This window comes from Antedon mediterranea, chromosome 1 (genome assembly GCF_964355755.1).
Source record: "Antedon mediterranea chromosome 1, ecAntMedi1.1, whole genome shotgun sequence".
Taxonomy (NCBI): Eukaryota; Metazoa; Echinodermata; class Crinoidea; order Comatulida; family Antedonidae; genus Antedon; species Antedon mediterranea.
Window position 1 is genome coordinate 21,514,199 of NC_092670.1, and position 20,557 is coordinate 21,534,755.

Sequence of the window (20,557 nt, forward strand, 5' to 3'; positions counted from 1 at the left end):
ATGGTACAGTCCATACATCAAAAAACCACACACACAACTAAACATCATAACAATCAACATACACATCACACAAAATCACAACAAGGAGGAGTGTAAATGGACAGAGTAAAAGTTTTATCGTTATACCGTCGGTTTCTGAAACTTTCAAAGACGTGGGAATCTACTTCAGGAAACAAGCAAGATACATTTGCTGAAAGAAAATACATCAAGGATGAAACAAGAACATTGTTCAAGAAAAATAAGGAGGTACAGTTTGTGCAAAAGGAGAGACATAACTTCTGGAGCAATTTTGAATTAAAAAAAAATCTAAATGTAAATTTGCTTATTTTACAGGTGACAGGAGATAAAGAAATAGGACTTTGTATACAGGAAGCAGACACTCGCCTTGAAATGGGTAATAATGTCCATGTGACTAAAAGCATAATCATATTATATTATATTGCTTGAAGGTTTGCATGGAAAAATCAAATGTTGATATAAAGTTTGTGGTACACCACATGTATTAAATTCTGAAAAGAACTGTTGAGTTTCTCGACGTTTCGATCAATATGCTTTGATCGTCCTCACCTGAGGACGTTCAAAGCATATTGATCAAAACATTAAGAAACTCAACAGTTTATTTCTGAACTAATGCACATGGTGTACCGCAAACTTTATATCAACATAATCATATTCCGAAAAAATATTAAAAATAAAAATCCTTCCCATACCTATTATAATTATAGTTTAATTTCTATGCAATATGTCTTAGTTATTGCATAAAAAGAACTCATCATTGATTTTCTGTTAATCAATTTGATATAAATTCATTTTTTCAGCACTCCACTATGGCACACCCTTTCCTAGACCGGTAAGTTAATAACAAACTATTTTGTTATCCATACACACCCACAAGACTTCCCCATTATGCACTTATGTTTAATTTTTGCAGATGAACATTCCACACCGTGGATTACCAATGTCAATGAGCAAAGGAAAAAAGGCACAAGAAAGATTACGAAGACTATCAAAACCAGTTTATCTTCACTCGCATGACGAAACATGAAGCAAACTGCCCCGCCCCAAAAGACTAGCGACCATCTTTTGACATTTTACACACAAACAAAATGATTGTTTATGTTCCTCCTCCTTTTCAGTGCAATTAGCAGAGATGTTGCCATGGTATCACCAGTTGCAAACTCTTATCTAGATCATCTGAGTGTCAAATGTCATTTTAGAATGTGCAGCACTGAGATACAGTACTGTATTTATGAACATTATAATGTACATCACCGCCCTCTATGTTTAAAATAGATGTATATTACGTTTACGTACCTCCTGTATGAATGAACTTTAAATTATATAAGAAATCAATTCTTTTATTGTCTTTCACGTCTTCATTCATGATGAAATCAGTCAAGACTTGGCAAACCTCTACCAAATGACATACTCATTATTACTAGTCAACTCTCCGAATACCAGACTCTGAAAACCAGAAACTCTCCCAATACTAGACTCTGAAAACCAGAAACTCTCCCAATACCAGACTTTTCTTGACCAGAAGGTCCCAAATTACTAAGTTACTATTAAAACACATTGCAAATACCAGACTTTCCAGATAACCGGACATATCTGGCCGGCCCAAAGGTGTGGCGAGAGTTGACTGTATACACATTTCATAACCTGCTCAAATGGCCTGGTGTTGGGTGTACTGGTCTTGCAGGCCCCAAAATTACTACAACATAATGTGTGTCTATTTGTCCTCTTTATTGGTTTTTCATTGCACATTACATATGCATTAATAAATATTTACATATTCATACAGTATTATAATTACTTGCAAATTGGAATAATAAGTACAATTACAGAGTATAAATTATTTATTAAATAATTGTTGGCTCTCTTCCGGACTGAGATCCAAATATATCCATTTAGATTTGTTCAGGCTTACATGCAACTGGCCATAAATAATAAACAATTTATACTCTTAAATTAAGAGAGTACCCAGTATTCAATGTATAGATAAATAAAATATATTTAAAATAATACATTTATTGATTAAACTATCTCTCCACCACCAGAAAATATTAATCTGTAAAAAGCTGATGACGAATGAATGATTCATTTTTCTTGACAATAACAACTCTAATTCTCAAAGACTCCTTTGTAAATGCTAAATACGTATATCACCCGATTCCCAGTGCTGTATCTCTACATACTATCTATTTCCGAAGTATCGTAGCAATATTTGGTACTACAGCATCTCATTATATCAAATGTGGTGCCTGTATCATGTAAGGTTAGGTTAAGGGTTAGTTTACTACTAGATACATGTGAAACACATGTGATGTTGTATTACCACATATTCCAATGATACTTTGGAAATAGATACAGTACTGAGAATCGGCTGTACAATACACAATATTATTTCACATATTCTGATCTTGCCATATATGATGAGTGGATTATTTTGGTCCAAAACAAAACTCTTTTCTTGCTGGATTAAAAACTGCCTGAACCATCATATATAGCAGATAATTCTTCAGTCCACTGAAGTAACACTATGGGCCTGATTTATAGGTTCATGGTAGTACAATACCACCAAGACTAGTCATACAGAATAAATTTGGAAAGAATCTATAAAAACCTTAACAGATTTATTATCAATTGCACCCTAGTGTTTCTCTTCAATGAATCTTACAAGAATATTTCAGCATGCCACCTATCACTCACTATGGAACATTCTACAGCCAGCCTAAAGTTGACTCCCTCAGACCATTGCAGCAAGTCATCCAGTGGATACATCTAGAAATTATCATCTTCTGTAAGGTGCCTATGACTCTAATCAACACAATATTCTATTACGTATTCCTATTTCGAATCAAAGAATTCACAACTTTATCTAGGTCAATCAAGGAAAAAGATATTGCTGAATTGAGCTGCACATAATCTTTTGACTTCCTCTGAAAAAGAAAAAAAAAACACAGAATGCAGAACATTATACCAAGGCTTTTCAAGGTGTTTTAAAGCTCTCTCTACACTATCAAACTAGATTGACAAAAAAAGTGATGTACCCAAATATGGTGGTGATGTGGCCAAATAAGTTAGTGATATGGCATCATCATGTCCATATATGGCGCATCACACTTTTTTGTAACATAAAGTTTGATAGTGTAGACAGAGTTTAATGTTACAGAAACTGAGAAATGCACAGTTGCACCGCTCCTATGGAAGTTTTACGTCTTATTTTAGAAATGTATTGTTCTTACCGTTGACCTCAATTAAGTTACTGTTCTTAAGATTCAGAACTACGTAGAATTCACGTTGATCAGACTTTTTTCCTGCAACCCAACATTCTGATGATGTCTTCATTATGGTTTCTTCGTCAAATTCTGATCTATAACAAAAATAATTCTCAACATCAGAACACATTTCATGTACAGTTGTAACATGAAGCATGTGACCTGTGGCCTTGTGTTGTGACCTGAACTTGTCATGTGACTCAGTAATTCAGTAAACATCTTCACTTTTCAAATAAATTTTTACCTCATAAAATCTGAATTGATGTCTGCAAGGAGTCTAAGAATATCAGGACTGATGATGGAGCTAGACGTTTTCCTGTTGTGGACAGTTGATTTTTCAGCTAGGTTCATTTGGTTGAAGTAGACAAATTTAAATTCTTGACTAATGCTGAAAACAAATGTTATACAGTAGGGTTAACTGATAAAAATGCCAAAGAGAATGCTGAAAGCCTACTTGCAAAATGGCAGTATTTGTGAAGGAGTGTGAGTGTTTATTAAATATAGCTCACTACAATATGCATTTACTACTAAACTGTATACATGATATGCAAGGTACAGACAATTATACAGATACAGAGGGGATAATTATTTACATCTAAACATCCATACAAAATCCAAACATTCAACTAAATAATGCAAAAGCGTGAGTATCAACACATTTAAATTAGCTGTTCCATCTAATATACATCACCCCTCACCTCCTTACTGGTGTCAAACTGAAGTTCCGACTTTGTTTATGAATGAAGCAAAACAGATGAAGAAAAGCATAATAAATGAATAGCCAGCATTAGAAATGTACTACAGTATTTAAAAATCCCACATATCTAATAATTTCGTAAAATTTGAGAAATGTAACAAGATGGAAAAGTGATATTAAATACCTTGGTGATCGTCTGCTAGACTGTTGTTCACTAATGTCTGAGGCTAACTTTGTCAGTTGTGGTCCAATAAAGTTATCAATTTCTTTAAACCAATTAAAACTAGGAATTGAATCAGCTGCAGGGAAAAAACATGTATAGAATAAAATAGTTTGATATCAAAATCCTGGATAGTGTGGTTTTTCAGAGTACATACAGCTAAGGAAGCATGTCTAAAAAAACTGCACTATTGTAATAAATTACCATTCCTTAATCATAGTATCATAGTGTCTACATGAACATTCTAGAATAAGAGTATGTCTTGATTTAAGAAACCATGTATAGTTAATATAAGAACAATCAGGAACATTCCAGAAGTGCTATTAATAGAAACTGTAATCCAATAGAATAAGAAGTATAAGGAATGATCTAGAAGGTTATGAACATATTGTATATAAGGGGAAGTATGACAATTGTAAGAGGGAGAAGGATTTTTTGATTGAAGCATTTATTTTGAAGAAGGTTGGATATTAGAGGTTGGATATTAGATGTTGGATATTAGAGGTTGGATATTTGATTGTAAAAGTTATTGTGAAGCTGTTGTTTAAAGTGCTTACTGGATTGTTGAAAGTTGAAGTTGATTGAAATTAAAGCTTTGTTTTTGAGTTATTTTACAACTTTGTGGATTTTGTATTTATACTTCCAGTCACAAGAGAGTTCCTAAAGTATTTTCAACCGCTTGGAAACATACATAAGAGGAATTTGTGACACTATATACAGGGGAATCTAGCTAGCTAGAAAGATCACAAGTCATTGGAATCGAACCAAGGCCATTACAACATAAAAATAGAATATAAAAGAGCATACCTTCTACCATTAGACAGACTGTTGCACTTAAGGCCTGAAAAGAATTTATTTTATTTTTATTATGGCAATGATACACATTTGAATTTTTATTGTAAGTTGAAGTAATCCATCTCCTTGGTAATTGCCATATGAGGGATGAATACAGATATATACTGATACTGATTTGAACAAACATACAGAAGAAAACTGCTCATTGAACAGCGAACTCATACATACCCTATATACTACTAAATGCAATGCTGTTTGTTCTGTATTTGAATTAACATGAATTTTAGGAATTTTCCCTAAATTCTGTGCATCTGAAAGATCTGGAGGACCAGTTACATACCTGAAAACATGAATATTAATTATATACAAATCTACTGTTTACAATAATAGAAGCTGATGTCTTTTAAATTGTTTAAATAATAGCCTCTACTTTTATTATACAGTCTCCCAATTTTTCATTTTTCTAATTTGGGATATCTGCAATTTATATTTCATGCCAGAAGCCTCATTAATTACCCTGCCTATTTCATGTTATTAGCAGCAATATCGTTAATGTAAGATACATACTTTCCATAGTGAGAAGAAGAAACAGCCTGACCCAAAAGTACTTTAGACGGTGGTGCCTCTTTCAACTTTAAAAGAAAAATTAATTACGGTATTCTTAATTTAGTATACAAATTCAAATCTCAGATACTGTAGTGTACATTTGGCAGAGATGTTGCAAGGGTAATAAGGAACTGTTCGTGAAGGCAGTTCGGCACATGCCAGTACTGGCATGTGTATCACAAAATATTTTGCTGATGTGTTTCAAAATCAACACTTTAAACCATCAAATTATTTTACAAAAAATATATATAAAATGTTAGTTACAGTAGTTGCAAGCTTACCTCTGTATCTAGAGATGTTGGAAAAAGGTTGGTTGTCAGATACCTGTATAACACTCTCATGTCATCTTGCTCTAACCCACTCCTAAAAATACATCAAGACGGCAGTACATTATTTTGCTGTATATTCTTGATTCCCTTTGAAAACATTTAGGAAATCAGCGAGTGAAAATTAAATATACTTACCATACTAAATGATCATTGTACAAGAATGCTGTGTGTTTTATTCGACTGAAAGAAAAGCATTATTTCTGCAAATTAGTCAAGTTTAAGTCTGCGCAAGTTAGGCTCAAGTCTAAGCCTGTGCAAAGTTAGGCTCAAGTCTAAGTCTGTGCAAAGTTAGGCTCAAGTCTAAAGCTGTGCAAGTTAGGCTCAAGTCTAAACCTGCACAAAGTTAGGCTCAAGTCTAAGTCTGTGCAAGTTAGGCTCAAGTCTAAACCTGTGCAGGTTAGGCTCAAGTCTAAACCTGTGCAGGTTAGGCTCAAGTCTAAACCTGAGCAAGTTAGGCTCAAGTCAAAGCCTTCGCAAGTTAGGCTCAAATCTATGCTTGTACAAGTTAGGCTAAAGTCTAAGCCTGTGCAAGTTAGGCTCAAATCTATGCTTGTACAAGTTAGACTAAAGTCTAAGCCTGTGCAAGTTAGGCTCAAATCTAAGCTTGCACAAGTTAGGCTTAAGTCTAAGCCTGCACAAGTTAGGCTCAAGTCAAAGCCTGTGCAAGTTAGGCTCAAATCTATGCTTGTACAAGTTAGGCTCAAGTCTAAGCCTGCACAAGTTAGGCTCAAATCTAAGGTTGCACAAGTTAGGCTAAAGTCTAAGCCTGTGCAAGTTAGGCTCAAATCTATGCTTGTACAAGTTAGGCTCAAGTCTAAGCCTGTACAAGTTAGGCTCAAATCTAAGGTTGCACAAGTTAGGCTAAAGTCTAAGCCTGTGCAAGTTAGGCTCAAATCTATGCTTGTACAAGTTAGGCTCAAGTCTAAGCCTGCACAAGTTAGGTTCAAATCTAAGGTTGCACAAGTTAGGCTAAAGTCTAAGCCTGTGCAAGTTAGGCTCAAATCTAAGCTTGCACAAGTTAAACTCAAGTCTAAGCCTGCACAAGTTAAACTCAAGTCTGTGCAACTTTTTTTTAAATTAAGTAAAATAAATATTTAAATTATTTACAATTAATACCTTACCTAAAATTTGCTTCAATGAGGTTGATAAAACATTGTATTCTAAGATAAGTATTTTTGTCAAGAGGAAGAAATTGTATTCCAGCATGGACATCCAAAATATCACATTGGCTTAATTTCAAAGTTGAAATATACTGGAAAAAAGAAACAAAAAATGATAAGCAAGCATTCATTTATAATAGTCAGGAATGAAATATACCATATCATTTACAGTTAATAAAATCAATTTTATTAATCAATTTTAATAATTGTCTTACCCGATTAAAGAAATGAGCTAACCTATGCTGTAACTGTTCAACGTTTGTACGTTTAAGTATTCCATAAAAAGTTCCCATAAATAACTGCAAAACGAAAAAATATTTCTTGTCATGTTTTCTTACACTACGCTAAAGCTTTGTCTACACTAACAAACTTTATGTGAAAACAAAATTTAATGTTCCCATGTATGATCATTATGATGTCATAGCACTACCATATTTAAGCATATCACTACCATATTCAGGCACATCACACTTTTTTGTCAAAGTAATTTGATAGTGTATACAATTAAAATGGAAATGCATTAAATGCGAGTTTCACAAGGCTAATATGTGGTACTGTACCAGGCTTCTTTCTGTTAGATAGAGATATATATATGGCAATACCTTAAACATTTTATAAGCCTGTGTGAGTACTGCCTGGTATACTGAATCTTGTACATCATCTGGATGATACTCTCGTAGTGGCTTGCCATCTACAACCTTTTCTGTATATGGTATAGCTACAGTCTGCAAAAGAACCAAAAACATCTCTTATTTAATAATCATTTATCCACCATTTACCATTCAAGACTGTCGATTGTTTGTAATGCGTTCTTCTTACCATGACCATCCAAAAGTCTTTCTCAGCCTCAAGAAAGAGCTGCCTGTTTTTCTGTGTATGTATGGCTTCACAAGGTTTATTTGGTAAAAATGTTCTGTAAAGAAAGACAAACATTTATAAATTTAAGCTATTAGTTAGAAAATCTTTCATGGCGAGTTAAAGCTATGATGGAGCAGCATTAAATTATTTTTGTTTCTTTCTGGTAATAACATACAATGTTTGTAAATGTTTTTTTCTTCAGAAATTGTGTCTTTAGTTTATGTTTTTATTTAGAATAAAAACGGAGGAGGAGTAAAATCCAATGATGGGTGGACCCCAATAACCAATGATGGGCCAAATAATATTGGTCTCCACCCATCATTGGATTTACTACTCCTCCATTTTAATTCTCCATCTTCTGCAAATTTGACATACAAAAGAAAACATAAATTCAAACATATATTGCTGCACCTACTGAGTGAATTTAACTACAGCTTCACTGAGACCAATGTTCTTTATTTTAACATCCAGCTGCTCTTTGTCTGGGTGATAGAACATAATCTTTTTGTGTTCCTGAAATAAAATAAAACATTTTATTTATTAAAAATGTGTAGAAACAATTTCTTGTTGGTATATTAATTATATATAACATAAATATTACTTAACACCCAGCTTAATAAAACGTAGGCCTATGCCTTTTCATTCACGTCTAGCAAGAAGCGGGGAATCCCCTAAACCAACCCAGTCACAGCAGGTAGGCTAGTGTGATTAATTAGTTCGGCGCGAGGCCTAGCTAAAATAGTAGGCTAGCCTGGCCCTAGGCTAGGCCCTCTAGGCCTAGTTTAAATAAAAAGTATGCTTTTATTAGGCCTACCTCTCCTTCTCGAGGTCCATATTCAGGATTATAGATAAAGAAATTTAACAATGATATACAGGTTCGTGTAGTCATCATAAACTTTGTGATGTTTTCCCCTCCATTAAATGAAAATTAAACAACCATGCCTCTAGGCCTAGCTGTAGATTCACCCGCACACACGTCAAATTCGTCTCTGTGACGTCTGCGTGGTCGAATCGTCTAATCCAATTTGGGGAAAACGTATAGCGCCCCTAACGTTTATCTCTCATATGGGTACGGTGTTACTGTCTTGTTCATTATTGATAAACTACTTTGTTTGTACTCTCTGTACACACTACAAACAAACCTTCCACATTTAAATGGATTACTCCCACCAATTCAATCATTGTTAGATACAAAGACAATAAAAACATACACTTTACAGATACAGTTTCATACATTTATTCAATCAATGTATAGTAAATGGAAATACATCATCAGCATATACAAACTGTACAACAAAAACCCAATTCTGGTGATTCTGACATTTTAATGATAGTAGCACCTCTCCATAATCTCCATACTTTGGTAAAATCATAACCTTATTCCGTTCTACCTCAGGTCATTCAACGACGAATAAAAACACCAAAATAATGAGTATAGTATATCATACAGCATATTGATTACACTTCATATCATATATTTGTAAAGAGCAGCCAGGTATATGTTAAAACCCAGTTGAACATCAGAGTTGCATGGTTAAAATAATTCATGTAAATAACTATATTTCATCAAAAATATAACAATATTGTATCTATTTCTTTACTATTTGTATGACATCCTCGTGCTTCATTGTATGTAATAAGCCAACTCTTTGTGGATTGTATTTAACACTTGTACCCTGAAAAAAAAAAGAAAAGATGATAATTACAGAATTAAAAACACACACAAGACAGACATGCAGAAAAATATTGTGATTTAAAGCAACTGAAAGAAGAAAGACTTACCCATACTAATGAGTATTTAAATGAACTTGCAATACTTCTATGAATTGCATGACACTGAAAATAAACAAACTGTATTATAGATACAGTAAAACCTCTAGTAGGCACAAACACGAATTCAGCCAACATCTTATTCTAAAGCTCTGTCTCCACTATCAAACTTTATGTGACAACAAAATGTGATGTGCCCATATATGGACATATCACTCATATATTTGGGTACAGCACATTTTTTGGTCAAACTAGTTTAACAGTGTAGACAGAGTTGTAACTTTGTAACTACTAAAAGTAGCTTTGCATCAGGGTGTTGAGTAATTTGTCAGATGTTTTGCCCTACTTGGATTTGTAGACAGAGCTAAAGGCTTTTAAGCTCCTTGAGTGTTTTTTTTTACAGGGGGTTCATTTTCAAAGGGGAAAACATTGTCATGAGGCTAGTTAGGCTTATTTTAATACCATACTTTTACTGCTGACCTCTAGTTTGAAAAGGTCACTTCAGGAAAAAGGGAGGTTCGTTGCTTTAAACCAGCTTAAAAGTGTCTTCATAACCAACTATTGTACAACCTGCTTCAAGTATGATCATCTACCCTTAGCTTTAAATCTAGTGTTCTTACCACATGTTCTACAGAACAGTCTCTTCTCATTATAATACCATCTTGAAAATCTGGTTGCTCTGTGGAAACAAACAAAATCTTGTCATACACAAATACACCATTTATATCCAATAGCTGGTGTGTTTTATATTAGATCATTCTGTGCTTATTTCTGACAGAGTTCAAACTTAGCACCTAAAGGGATTGTACAGCCATGGAGTAAAGGGATAGCAAATCACAGTGTAATTCCAAACATTTAACTTTAAAATGACGCCCTCAATCACTAAAGTTATCGAATCCAATTCAATAAACCAGTTCAAGTTTCTGCTTTCCCCATACAAGAATGGAGTGATAGAACTTTACAGATGGAACGCAAGCTATGGCTTTACAAGTCTCAACATCAAGGTAAATCAATCATGCATATCAAAAATATTATTGATAGTTAATACTATACCTCCTCTCCTCTTTGTGTACACACATATAAGACCTAAATACTCCCATAATTTTTCTAAGAAGTAGTCGAGATTTAACTTGAGTTCACAGCTTATGACGATGCAGTGAGGCTGGTGGGCTATTCTATCAACTTCTTCAATTGAGATTTGATCAATTTTATTGTATACCTGAAAATAATTTACAGTTTTATCAGAAAATTGCAGTCAAAGAGCAGATAGTACCAAGTGCTGGTAGTAATGGTTTTGACAGGAGGGGTGATAATGGTATTTGTATCGTCGATAATGATGATGAAAATGAAATGTAAAGCCATTGGTCCTGTGTATATATATATATATAGAGTGCATGTTTAAGAACTTCTGGTAGGCACTACACTGCTGGCTGCTGTGGGTCTGTGGAGGACCTAATCCGGGTCTGTGAAGGACCTAATCCGGGTCTGTGGAGGACCTAATCCGGGTCTGTGGAGGACCTAATCCGGGTCTGTGGAGGACCTAATCCGGGTCTGTGGAGGACCTAATCCGGGTCTGTGGAGGACCTAATCCGGGTCTGTGGAGGACCTAATCCGAGTTTCCAGTAAAGCTTGAAGATCAAGAATAAATACATTTGCATTTTAGTTATTCTGTAACTTGACTTACATATAAGCATGGAAGGTAGACACGATTATCAGAGATAACATCTATGAAATCATCTGCACTGCAATCTTCACGAAACAATACTTCTGCATTGAATATTTCTAAACGAAAATGTTAAGGGCGATATATATGAACTATGTCATCTGACAGTGCTCTAACCTATTGGTATGAGGTTAAAGTTCAAATCATATGCGACTCACTTGGTTTCTTGCAGGTGTATACATTGGTACTGGGAGCAACCTGCTATGTATAAACAGAAATGGTGTGGGGGCGGTGAACAAGGACATATTTTCAAAAGCTGGTTTAGTGGGGGATTTGCATAGAATTTATAACACTAAACAAATGTATTTTTAAAGGATACTGTATTCATGTAGAATTGTCTGTATTAGTTTCTCATTACACATGGTCAGAGCACACGTTGAATTGAAGGATAGTCCGCCACCTTTCTTGGGCTGTCCAGAAAATTTAAAATAATAAATAAAAAATCCATTAAACACTAACTAGACAAATAAGTTATCTGTAGTCAAACATACTTTTTTTAAAAAGAATATTATGATTACCTTAAAATAAATATTAGGTCTTGGTTTGTTGAGTCGGAGACCAACACTTTCCAGCTCTTTTTCTAAAAGTTTCCTGTCAACAAATTTTTTTTGGAAAAGAAATAGAGTGATGAGAATAAATGCTATAGTTCCAGTACTGTATACTGTACAGGTAATATAAGTTATATTGCTGATTGGTTCAATTAACATTAACATTTCAGCAGACATCTATCAGCAAATAAACCTTGTTGTTGATATTAAGGTATTATTGGAAGCCAAGTATGACAAGTTGGAGGGCCTCTAGATTACAGGATTGTCCAATAATTGAATGGGAAAGCACTACTGTGGTTAAAATAGACAGCATTTATAACTATTAAAAAAAATTTAAACTAACTTTTGGATATCTCCTTTGGTGGCATCTAGCATCATAACAACCATGTCTGCTGTCCTAGCAACTGCTATCACTTGTCGACCACGCCCTTTACCTAATGGTAAGAATAAAGTGCATAATAAAAGTGTTCTTCATTGATTTTTATGGTAGCTAGACGATTCGGCCCTGGGACAGGATTTGATTTTTACAAGATGGGTTAGACAGGGTTAGTACTTAGCCATCATTAAGTCTTCCCATTTTTTTTCATTTATAAATATATAACTATAATAAATATTCTATAATACGCGATTTGCCATTTACCTTGAGAAGCGCCCTCTATGATTCCCGGTAGATCAAGTAGTTGAATATTAGCACCGTTATACTGTAAATATAGATAATAATTTCCTTATTTTATTCCATTTTAGCATAGAAGGCACTATTAATAAATACTGGATTAGTAGTAATTTCAGTAAAATAATAACTTACATCTATTACACCAGGGATGCATGTTAATGTGGTAAACTCATAGGAAGCTGATTCACTGTGAGTCTTAGTGACCGTATTCAGTAGTGTAGACTAGATAAAGATATAAAAAAAGCCAAATGTATCAGGATTTCACTGTACTGTATTTGTATACAAAGAAATACATAAAATAAAAAACACTATACAATGTGATCGTACCTTTCCAACTGATGGAAAGCCAATGAGTGCAACTCTGGCATCCCCAGATTTCATGACATCGAAACCTTCACCCTGAAAAGAAATAAAAATTAAATTTTAATATTAATATTAATAATGAGTAATAATAACGCCGTGGCTAAAGATACGGTACCGTATTCTAACTTCTGTTTACTAAAGGTACGGTAAAATTGCATTACGTCATAACCAGCCAATGGGGTGCTGGTACGTGTGTGACGTCATCGTATAAGGACTTTGTGGATTTTTTTCATATCGCGAAAACAGTGATCAACCGCATTTTCTTTATGCTTCATTCATCTCTATTATCGCCGTCGTGTGTGAAAAAAACTAAATGTAGCCTACGTCTGTTATTATTATTGAAAAGCCAAAACATTGATTTTAATTCTAGAATACAGAAAACCGTTTCAACAGAGGCCTAGGCCTACTTACTACGTACTATAACCTCATGAGTTTGTTTGTGTAGGGAAAGCGATGCCAGGCTGGAGCCAGCTGCATGTGTGCGCTGATTTCTGTTACTCGTCAGCCCTGGGGCTACTGTCTAAATCATAGTATTTGAGGGCCCCTTTATTGTCCGCATTTGCTTGTTGTTTATGGTCACCATTGTAAACAAAGTTTAATAAAAAATTATTATAGGCCTAAATAGGCCATTTGGAATAAAAATAAAACCCTCATCTGCAGCGCACACACATCCACGCAGCCTGGCGCCGCCGATAGGAATTCTCTACATATACAACCGACGCGATATGAAAAAAAGTCCTTATACGATGCTGTCACACACGTACCAGCACTCCATTGGCTGATTATGACGTAATGCAATTTTACCGTACCTTTAGTAAACAGAAGTTAGAATACGGTACCGTATCTTTAGCCACGGCGTAATAATAATATTGTCATAAATAAGTAACTGATCCATAACCCTCAAATGCTGCGAGAGGATAGGTGTAGATAGTAGTACTCACTTTGGCAGAAGTTTTTCCTTGCGGTTCCATCAATTGTGTTCTGTACTTTGCAAGTTTAGCTTTTAATAAACCAAGATGATATTCGGTTGCTAGAAAAATAAATTTGTAATGTTTGACTTTTTGTTATATTAAATTACCATTTAATTTTAATAATTATTATTTTGGCGCTAATGCAGTTTCGTACCCACCCCTTAAAATTACTCAAAATCTTCATCCAACCTACTCACGAGTTGTCTACAACATTCTGCAATCATAAAATTGTAAAAAATCGATAATTTTTTATTTAAAACTATTTTTAATCAATTAATACTGAGCACCCTTCGGAAATACATCGCCAGCTTAGCTTCCCGAAAATCATCGCTAGGCCTGCCGATAAAAGTACGGAGGCCTCACAGGACATTAACTCTATAGAGTAAACAGTTGCGTTCTATAGAGGGCGTAGTTACTAACGTTTAAAGCACGCACCAAATAATTATAATTTTCATTATTTCCGACATGCGTTTCGTATTTTTAATAAAGAAAAGAAATACTATACAATTGCTGTATTCATCATTGTGGGTATCATCATAATTATGTTATGTTTTTAATTTGTTCTTTCATTTTACTAGTAGAATTTCACACAGAAAAGAAGATAAATATGGAACTGCTGACTCTTGAAGATATAAGTAGGCCTACTGACCAATTTTCCTCTGTTTTAGTTAATTTTACATTATGGTTTGTAGGTCAAATAAATAAATGAAATGAATAAAAAGAATTAAAAAACAGAAAGATATAATTTATTGAAATGTAATGTACAGTAACACAATAATTATAATAAAAATGTTTTCCATCAATTACTAGAATTTATTTTACTTCTGCTGACACTGAATACATCATTTCATGTCTATTCATTAATTTATTTCAACAATATTGTATGAGGGTGGTCCATCCAGCCGAAGCTGATCATTAGGGACCCTTACAAAAAATATAATTTGACAAGACAATAACACACAACATTCAAAATAAATAGAATTCAACATAATTAAACACAAAATATTTCTTTATGAAAAAAACTTAAAATCCGTTTCACGAGGAACATGTAAAAAATATTTTATTATCGCCATAATATGATCATATAACAGCGTCCTCTATAGATCGATGCCCTATGAGGCCTCCGTACTTTCATCGGCAGGCCTAGCGATGATTTTCGCGAAGCTAAGCTGGCGATGGATTTCTGAAGGGTGCTCAATTATTAATTGATTAAAAATAGTTATAAATAAGAATTTATCGATATTTTACCATTTTATGCTTGCTGAATGCTGTAGACAACTCGTGAGTAGGCTAGATGAAGTATTGAAATCATTTTGAGTAATTTTAAGGGGTGGGTACGAAACTGCATTAGCGCCATTATTTTTTGGTGATTTCATAATATAATCAATCTAGGCCTATATATAAATTAATAATAGTATGCTAGTCAAATCTAGTAAAGTCTAGTGGCGTCTTCACCATACCATCATACAAATTATACATTTAAAAAGTTCTAGGCCTAGGCCTCACAGTCCCTGAGTTGGGATGGCCGCGTGCTAGATGCGAGTGGAATGCACCACCACCGGCATAATTCCAGGCAGGCAGCAGCAGACAGAGGGCCTAGCTCTTTGATATGGAAACACAATAAAAACACATTACCTTTATTCTTTTGAGTTCGTGCAATCTCCGCCTCAACTTGCGCTATCTTTTCTAAGATCCCCATTTTGTAAAAATATATTTAAAACTGGAAATACCAGGTAAAAATATAATAGAAAAACAACACACGTTGAATTTTGAGATCGACGCGAAAGAGAAAAAATAACCACGAATTTTTACATGGTATGAAACGCCTAAGTCGCCTTTTATTACTGAATTAACAGACTAATCGTCAGTGTTCATTTTCCATAATTATTTTACAGCAGTACCCCTATCAAAAATCTATATCTTCAATCATAGATAGTTATAATATCTAAACTTCATTTAAATGTTTTATTTTTAATGTTTATTCAAATTCCACACATAACCTGCATTTATTATGCATATAATCATTGTATATGCATGCAGCCAACAGCCAAGATACTGCAGTAACATCAGTAATTTAGACAACCTACTATATATTATAATATAGATATTAATGTTTCATCCACGGGTCTGGGAGTTGTAGACCTTCTTTTGCCTCAAAAAACGTATAGGACAAAGTAATCCTGTCAACATTTGCCATTCTAGGATCTTCAGCAAACTCAGGATCAATGTAGAAAAATACTGGCATATCAACCTAGGACAAAAGAAAAGAGAATTGATTCAATGAATTTTTAAGATCCTTGTCTGCCAGCCCAAACCATAGAAGAAACAGAGTGGGGGCAGATTAAAGGAATGTACTTATACAAATGCAGTTAATTAAAAAACAAATCTACAAAAATAAACTGTAACAATTACCTGTTCGTGTGGATTTAATCTTTGTTCTTCAAAACAGAAGCATTGTATTTTATTGAAGTATTGGCCTGCATCAAATGGTACAACGTTGTAGGTTGAGATACCTACAATTGGCTTGTCTGTTGGGTTAACTGCTGAGTAAAACGCAAGGGCTGTTTCACCTGGGTAAACCTAGAAAACATATAAAAATTGTCACAGATAAATTAACTGTGTTATGTTATATATGAATATTATGAAATAACAATAGCTGTAGATGTAACACATGGTTAACATGGTTGTAACTCAATAATCTTTCAACTCCACTCCCTAGGCCTCAAATGAGTTCATAAGCACGATAAATTATAGTTTATCCATCCTGTAATTGGGTGAGTTTGTGCTCTCTGTTGGATGCATATGAAATTTTTAAAAATAAAAAAAAATGTACTATTTATTATTAGTATTGAAATGAGAAAAAATGTATTGTTCTACCTAGAAAGTTTTAATATAATATATTATCTGAAAATTCGAAAAACAAAACAAATTTGTTGCCACTGAAGTTCTCTGCAACAAACATAGCACCTGAAATAGTTACCTTAACCTCTGGTTGTTGAGGGCGGAAATTCCATCTCATACTTGCAGCAGTGTCTGCATTAAACTTTATGAGAAGTTGTCTGTTTTTAATGACTGTCATTGATTCAACTTTCTCCGTGTCGTGACCTTTGGTTGCTTGACCACCAAGTCCAGTAGCCTATAAATACAAATTTAATTTCTTGAAATGAAAACATATGTAAATAGATAATATTATTGATTTTAAAGTTTAATTTAATATTATATAAATAAAGTTTGAGTTTTTATATAGGTTTCTAAGCAAGTGCAGAATATCTTCTAGACATGATAGCTGTGTACTCATAAAATAAAATATCCAATTAAAAAATTGGTAAATAGTTTATATCATTCATAAGTTTGAGTTCAGTTTAAAATAATAGAAGATAAAAAATAAAGGTTTCTAGGCAAATGCAGAATGTCTTTTAGACTCGATAGCTGTGTACACATCAATAATAAACAAATTTCCATTACCTGGCAGAATACAGCATAAAGTGGAACAGCAGCATAGGACAGACCTCCAACCAGTATAGTTGCAGCCAACACGTACAACACAACCGTTTTATTCTTTTTCGAAGCTCTAGCACTTTTATGCGACCTCCACCTATATGTCCATTCTAGAGGCCTTGTATAAAATTTATTTCTTAATAAAGTCCTTTTTTGATAGCTTATTATTGAAAATAGTTTAACATTATTTGAAGTCAAATATCTTTGCTGTTGTAGTCTTTCTATAAAATCTGTTCTAAAAAATGATGAAAAACTGTGTGGTAGAGATTTACTAATTTGCTTATTGGCAGTTTTAACTGAATAAACATTTATATTTTGATATTGTGTTTTTGAATGTTTGATTAATAAACAATTGCTCTTGTTGTAGTTAGCATGTTTCCATGTTGATGGTATACATCGTTGTAGCAGCAAATGCTTTTGACAAGATTTTAGTAGTAGATTTGAGATTTGTCCAAAGATGGTCATCTCAAATGTTGAATGAAATCTGAAAAGGAACAAATCATTTTGCAAAGTACAAAAATCAATTTAAATCAATACTCGGCCTACTATACTACTAGTAATAGTACTACTAACTTTAAATAAATATAAACAATTTTTAATATTAGTAATGATAAATGTTACTGCTATAGGCCCGGCCCTAATTAATAAGCAAGCATGATGACGTCACCGTTCATCCACACACATTCATTCCTCGCCAACAATTCGGAGTGGCGCTTCTGTGCATGCAGACCACCACCACACCGTAAACGTACTACCTGCTGCTAGCCAGCCTAGGCCTAGCATATAGTAGAGGCTTGAAAACGCTCGTTTATAGTAACACAATTATTCAAGCACCACAGAATAGTTAAAAGAAACATTTATTAATTAAAATATATTCAAATTATTCATTAAAATACCTTTTAAATTGTGATATTTAATTTTTAAAAAGTTAGGCCTAGGCTGGACTGCCCATTTTTTCACATGTCAATACTGTATTGTAATTCTCCTAATTCGTGAACACATTTTCTGCGTGTAACTGTTTTGTGAACGCGTCATAAATTATAATGCGTTGAATTGTTTCTGTTATTTTATGCTTAACGTTTATGTATGTAACAGAGGTACGACGTTTCGGAGTTGTTGACAACGCAACAAGCGTCAAAACGCTAAACTATTCTTTTGGGAAATTTTGCAGTGTTACGTTCTTGTCGACTGGATAGCATCTGCTTACATATTAATTGAGAAAAATATATTTTTTAGATAACTATCTTAAATTTCAACATGCCTAGAGGAGGAAGAGGTATGTTGTGTTTCCATTAAGTCACGGTAGCATAATATTATAATAGTTTTTTAAAGTATGAAGACTCGTAAATGCTAGGCCCACCCACCACACCATGCATGTGGGCCTCCTCCTAAGCTAAAGCCTATCCCATTTGTCTGCTGGCAACAACAAGTCCCGACGGCTACAACAGGAAACGTGGGAAGATTACAGTATATGGTGCAACATTTTGAGTGTAGGCCTAGCCCAACAAATGATTATTTAATGTAATCGTTTTGTATTTCGTGTCTGAAAGTAAACGAGTTGATATTAAGTAATTTGTTTGCATGCAGGATTTATTTAATTATTAAATTAATATAAATAATTAATAAATATGTGTGAATCAGATAAAATATAACTCCTTTCTTTCTTATTACTTCACACCATTGTTTGATTTCAGGAGGAAAACCTAAACACAAGGGTCGTGGAAGGACATTCCACAATCCGGAAGAAATTGATGCCCAGATGAAAGATGATACAAATGCATGGAGGGTTTGTATTTGGAATAAATATATCCTAAAATGATATGTCATTGGTATAACACCACCATCATTCACCATTGGTGGTTATGATGCTTGGCTACCAATCTAAGGGTCCTGGGTTCAAGTCCTGTCATATGTTAGGGTTTTTTTCTCATGACAATTTACAACTCTTGTCTTGTGAATGGGATTGCCACCTTTGAGAAGGATAGTGAAAGAATTCACTTGTGGTAATCCTTGGCAGTTTGCCTAAAATGAGAATAAAAAATAAAAAAATATGACTATATCTTTCTTTTTTAGCAAAAGAATCGAGACATGCCACCAAGTTCATCATCGTCAGAAGAAAGCTCAGATGATGAGGATAGAGTAAGATCAAATTTGTTTTTTAAAACAAAAGTTTGTTCAATTAATTGAAATTAACTTGCTTAATTTAAATAACTTGATAATATGTCTCTTTTTTTCAGCCAACAAAAGGTATAGAAGGTCTTATACAAATAGAAAATCCAAACAGAGTCCAAAATAAAATGAAAAAGGCATCAAATTTAAATGTAGAAACCGCTACATCAGGAACCCAAAATTTGTCAAGGAGGGAAAGGTATGTAATGCTGTAGTTAATGTGATAATGGCTGAAAACATGATAGTCATATCTACTCTGTATACAGTATTTATTATAAACAATGTCATGTCATTTAATAACAGGGAAGAAATTGCAAAACAGGAGGCCCATCAACGATATTTGAAACTTCATGCAGAAGGAAAAACAGATGAAGCGAAGGCAGATATGGCACGACTACAAATTATACGAAAACAACGCGAAGATGCTGCCAAGAAAAGGGATGAGGAGAAGAAAGGTAAAGTGGTAACAGATAAAAAAGCATTACAAAATAAACACATCTTTCTAAAAGTAAAAGAGTTGGGTTTACACACAGTTTTTAAATTAAAGAATAGGAGGCTTGCATTCTCTGTGAGAAAAAAAACAAAACCTACAATATCAATCTGTTACAACAACAAAATGTGATGTGCCCATATATGGACATGATGATGTCATACCACTACCATATTTAGGTTCATCACACTTTTCAAACTAGTTTGATAGTGTAGACGGAGCTTAACAAAACTTTTATTTATGTTTTTCTTTTTTTCAGCAAAAGATGATGCAGCAAAAGCAAAATCTCAAGCAAGAAAGAAATGATAAATGTAAAACAGCAGTAAAATGAATTAAGCTTATTCCAGGCACGATGAAGACAAGAGCTGTCATTTCCAGTTGCTTGAAATAAACTCTTAAATTACAT

The 20,557-nt window shown here is 33.9% G+C and overlaps 5 protein-coding genes across 6 annotated transcripts; 2 read left to right on the top strand and 3 right to left on the bottom strand.

Annotated features, from left to right (window-relative positions):
- The first annotated feature begins 18 nt into the window (after positions 1-18).
- Positions 19-1,755, top strand: LOC140062407 (LYR motif-containing protein 1-like). The gene is made up of 4 exons (XM_072108618.1): positions 19-246; positions 334-394; positions 819-850; positions 932-1,755. The coding sequence occupies exons 1-4, from the start codon at positions 97-99 to the stop codon at positions 1,043-1,045; spliced, it is 357 nt and encodes a 118-aa protein (XP_071964719.1). The 5' UTR covers positions 19-96; the 3' UTR covers positions 1,046-1,755.
- LOC140062393 (vacuolar fusion protein CCZ1 homolog) lies at positions 1,737-8,923 on the bottom strand. Of its 2 annotated transcripts, XM_072108599.1 has the most exons (16): positions 8,761-8,923; positions 8,362-8,459; positions 7,908-8,001; positions 7,691-7,813; positions 7,304-7,387; positions 7,050-7,180; positions 6,064-6,108; positions 5,881-5,962; positions 5,561-5,625; positions 5,222-5,333; positions 5,006-5,039; positions 4,163-4,277; positions 3,980-4,009; positions 3,526-3,669; positions 3,249-3,376; positions 1,737-2,942 (listed from the first exon to the last, which is right to left on the bottom strand). In XM_072108599.1, the coding sequence occupies exons 1-16, from the start codon at positions 8,836-8,838 to the stop codon at positions 2,887-2,889; spliced, it is 1,419 nt and encodes a 472-aa protein (XP_071964700.1). In that variant the 5' UTR covers positions 8,839-8,923; the 3' UTR covers positions 1,737-2,886. The 2 variants fall into 2 exon arrangements, with proteins under 2 accessions (XP_071964700.1, XP_071964708.1); XM_072108607.1 differs by lacking the exon at positions 3,980-4,009.
- Positions 8,924-9,223: 300 nt separating this feature from the next.
- On the bottom strand, positions 9,224-15,779 carry LOC140062415 (developmentally-regulated GTP-binding protein 2-like). Its single transcript, XM_072108629.1, has 13 exons — positions 15,630-15,779; positions 13,965-14,053; positions 12,988-13,059; positions 12,793-12,882; positions 12,628-12,688; positions 12,331-12,421; positions 11,958-12,030; positions 11,759-11,849; positions 11,401-11,498; positions 10,770-10,935; positions 10,337-10,395; positions 9,729-9,782; positions 9,224-9,622 (listed from the first exon to the last, which is right to left on the bottom strand). The coding sequence occupies exons 1-13, from the start codon at positions 15,691-15,693 to the stop codon at positions 9,536-9,538; spliced, it is 1,095 nt and encodes a 364-aa protein (XP_071964730.1). The 5' UTR covers positions 15,694-15,779; the 3' UTR covers positions 9,224-9,535.
- A 69-nt stretch (positions 15,780-15,848) lies between these two features.
- Positions 15,849-18,482, bottom strand: LOC140062432 (cytochrome c oxidase assembly protein ctaG-like). Its single transcript, XM_072108654.1, has 5 exons — positions 18,389-18,482; positions 17,460-17,976; positions 16,975-17,130; positions 16,407-16,574; positions 15,849-16,245 (listed from the first exon to the last, which is right to left on the bottom strand). Exons 2-5 carry the CDS (start codon positions 17,955-17,957, stop codon positions 16,102-16,104), a joined length of 966 nt encoding a protein of 321 aa, XP_071964755.1. The 5' UTR covers positions 17,958-17,976; positions 18,389-18,482; the 3' UTR covers positions 15,849-16,101.
- Positions 18,483-18,638: 156 nt separating this feature from the next.
- LOC140062451 (28 kDa heat- and acid-stable phosphoprotein-like) lies at positions 18,639-20,549 on the top strand. The gene is made up of 6 exons (XM_072108677.1): positions 18,639-18,768; positions 19,187-19,278; positions 19,566-19,631; positions 19,730-19,860; positions 19,965-20,116; positions 20,411-20,549. The coding sequence occupies exons 1-6, from the start codon at positions 18,750-18,752 to the stop codon at positions 20,455-20,457; spliced, it is 507 nt and encodes a 168-aa protein (XP_071964778.1). The 5' UTR covers positions 18,639-18,749; the 3' UTR covers positions 20,458-20,549.
- The last annotated feature ends 8 nt before the right edge of the window (positions 20,550-20,557 follow it).

What these genes read in the sequence shown, in the direction of transcription:
- LOC140062407 (XM_072108618.1), top strand. Translation starts at nt 97, where the DNA reads ATGGACAGAGTAAAAGTTTTATCGTTATACCGTCGGTTTCTGAAACTT. An exon ending in TGTTCAAGAAAAATAAGGAG is followed by an intron (nt 247 to 333) that starts GTACAGTTTGTG and finishes CTTATTTTACAG; the next exon opens with GTGACAGGAGATAAAGAAAT. An exon ending in AGACACTCGCCTTGAAATGG is followed by an intron (nt 395 to 818) that starts GTAATAATGTCC and finishes TCATTTTTTCAG; the next exon opens with CACTCCACTATGGCACACCC.
- LOC140062415 (XM_072108629.1), bottom strand. Translation starts at nt 15,693, where the DNA reads ATGGGGATCTTAGAAAAGATAGCGCAAGTTGAGGCGGAGATTGCACGA. An exon ending in ACGAACTCAAAAGAATAAAG is followed by an intron (nt 14,054 to 15,629) that starts GTAATGTGTTTT and finishes TTATTTTTCTAG; the next exon opens with CAACCGAATATCATCTTGGT. An exon ending in GCTTTCCATCAGTTGGAAAG is followed by an intron (nt 12,883 to 12,987) that starts GTACGATCACAT and finishes ATCTTTATCTAG; the next exon opens with TCTACACTACTGAATACGGT.
- LOC140062393 (XM_072108599.1), bottom strand. Translation starts at nt 8,838, where the DNA reads ATGATGACTACACGAACCTGTATATCATTGTTAAATTTCTTTATCTAT. An exon ending in TACAATGATCATTTAGTATG is followed by an intron (nt 5,963 to 6,063) that starts GTAAGTATATTT and finishes ATGTATTTTTAG; the next exon opens with GAGTGGGTTAGAGCAAGATG. An exon ending in TCTAGCAGACGATCACCAAG is followed by an intron (nt 4,010 to 4,162) that starts GTATTTAATATC and finishes TCATAAACAAAG; the next exon opens with TCGGAACTTCAGTTTGACAC.
- LOC140062451 (XM_072108677.1), top strand. An exon ending in AATTTGTCAAGGAGGGAAAG is followed by an intron (nt 19,861 to 19,964) that starts GTATGTAATGCT and finishes ATTTAATAACAG; the next exon opens with GGAAGAAATTGCAAAACAGG. An exon ending in AAGGGATGAGGAGAAGAAAG is followed by an intron (nt 20,117 to 20,410) that starts GTAAAGTGGTAA and finishes TCTTTTTTTCAG; the next exon opens with CAAAAGATGATGCAGCAAAA.
- LOC140062432 (XM_072108654.1), bottom strand. Translation starts at nt 17,957, where the DNA reads ATGACCATCTTTGGACAAATCTCAAATCTACTACTAAAATCTTGTCAA. An exon ending in TTTATGCTGTATTCTGCCAG is followed by an intron (nt 17,131 to 17,459) that starts GTAATGGAAATT and finishes TTGTATTTATAG; the next exon opens with GCTACTGGACTTGGTGGTCA. An exon ending in CTCAACAACCAGAGGTTAAG is followed by an intron (nt 16,575 to 16,974) that starts GTAACTATTTCA and finishes TATGTTTTCTAG; the next exon opens with GTTTACCCAGGTGAAACAGC.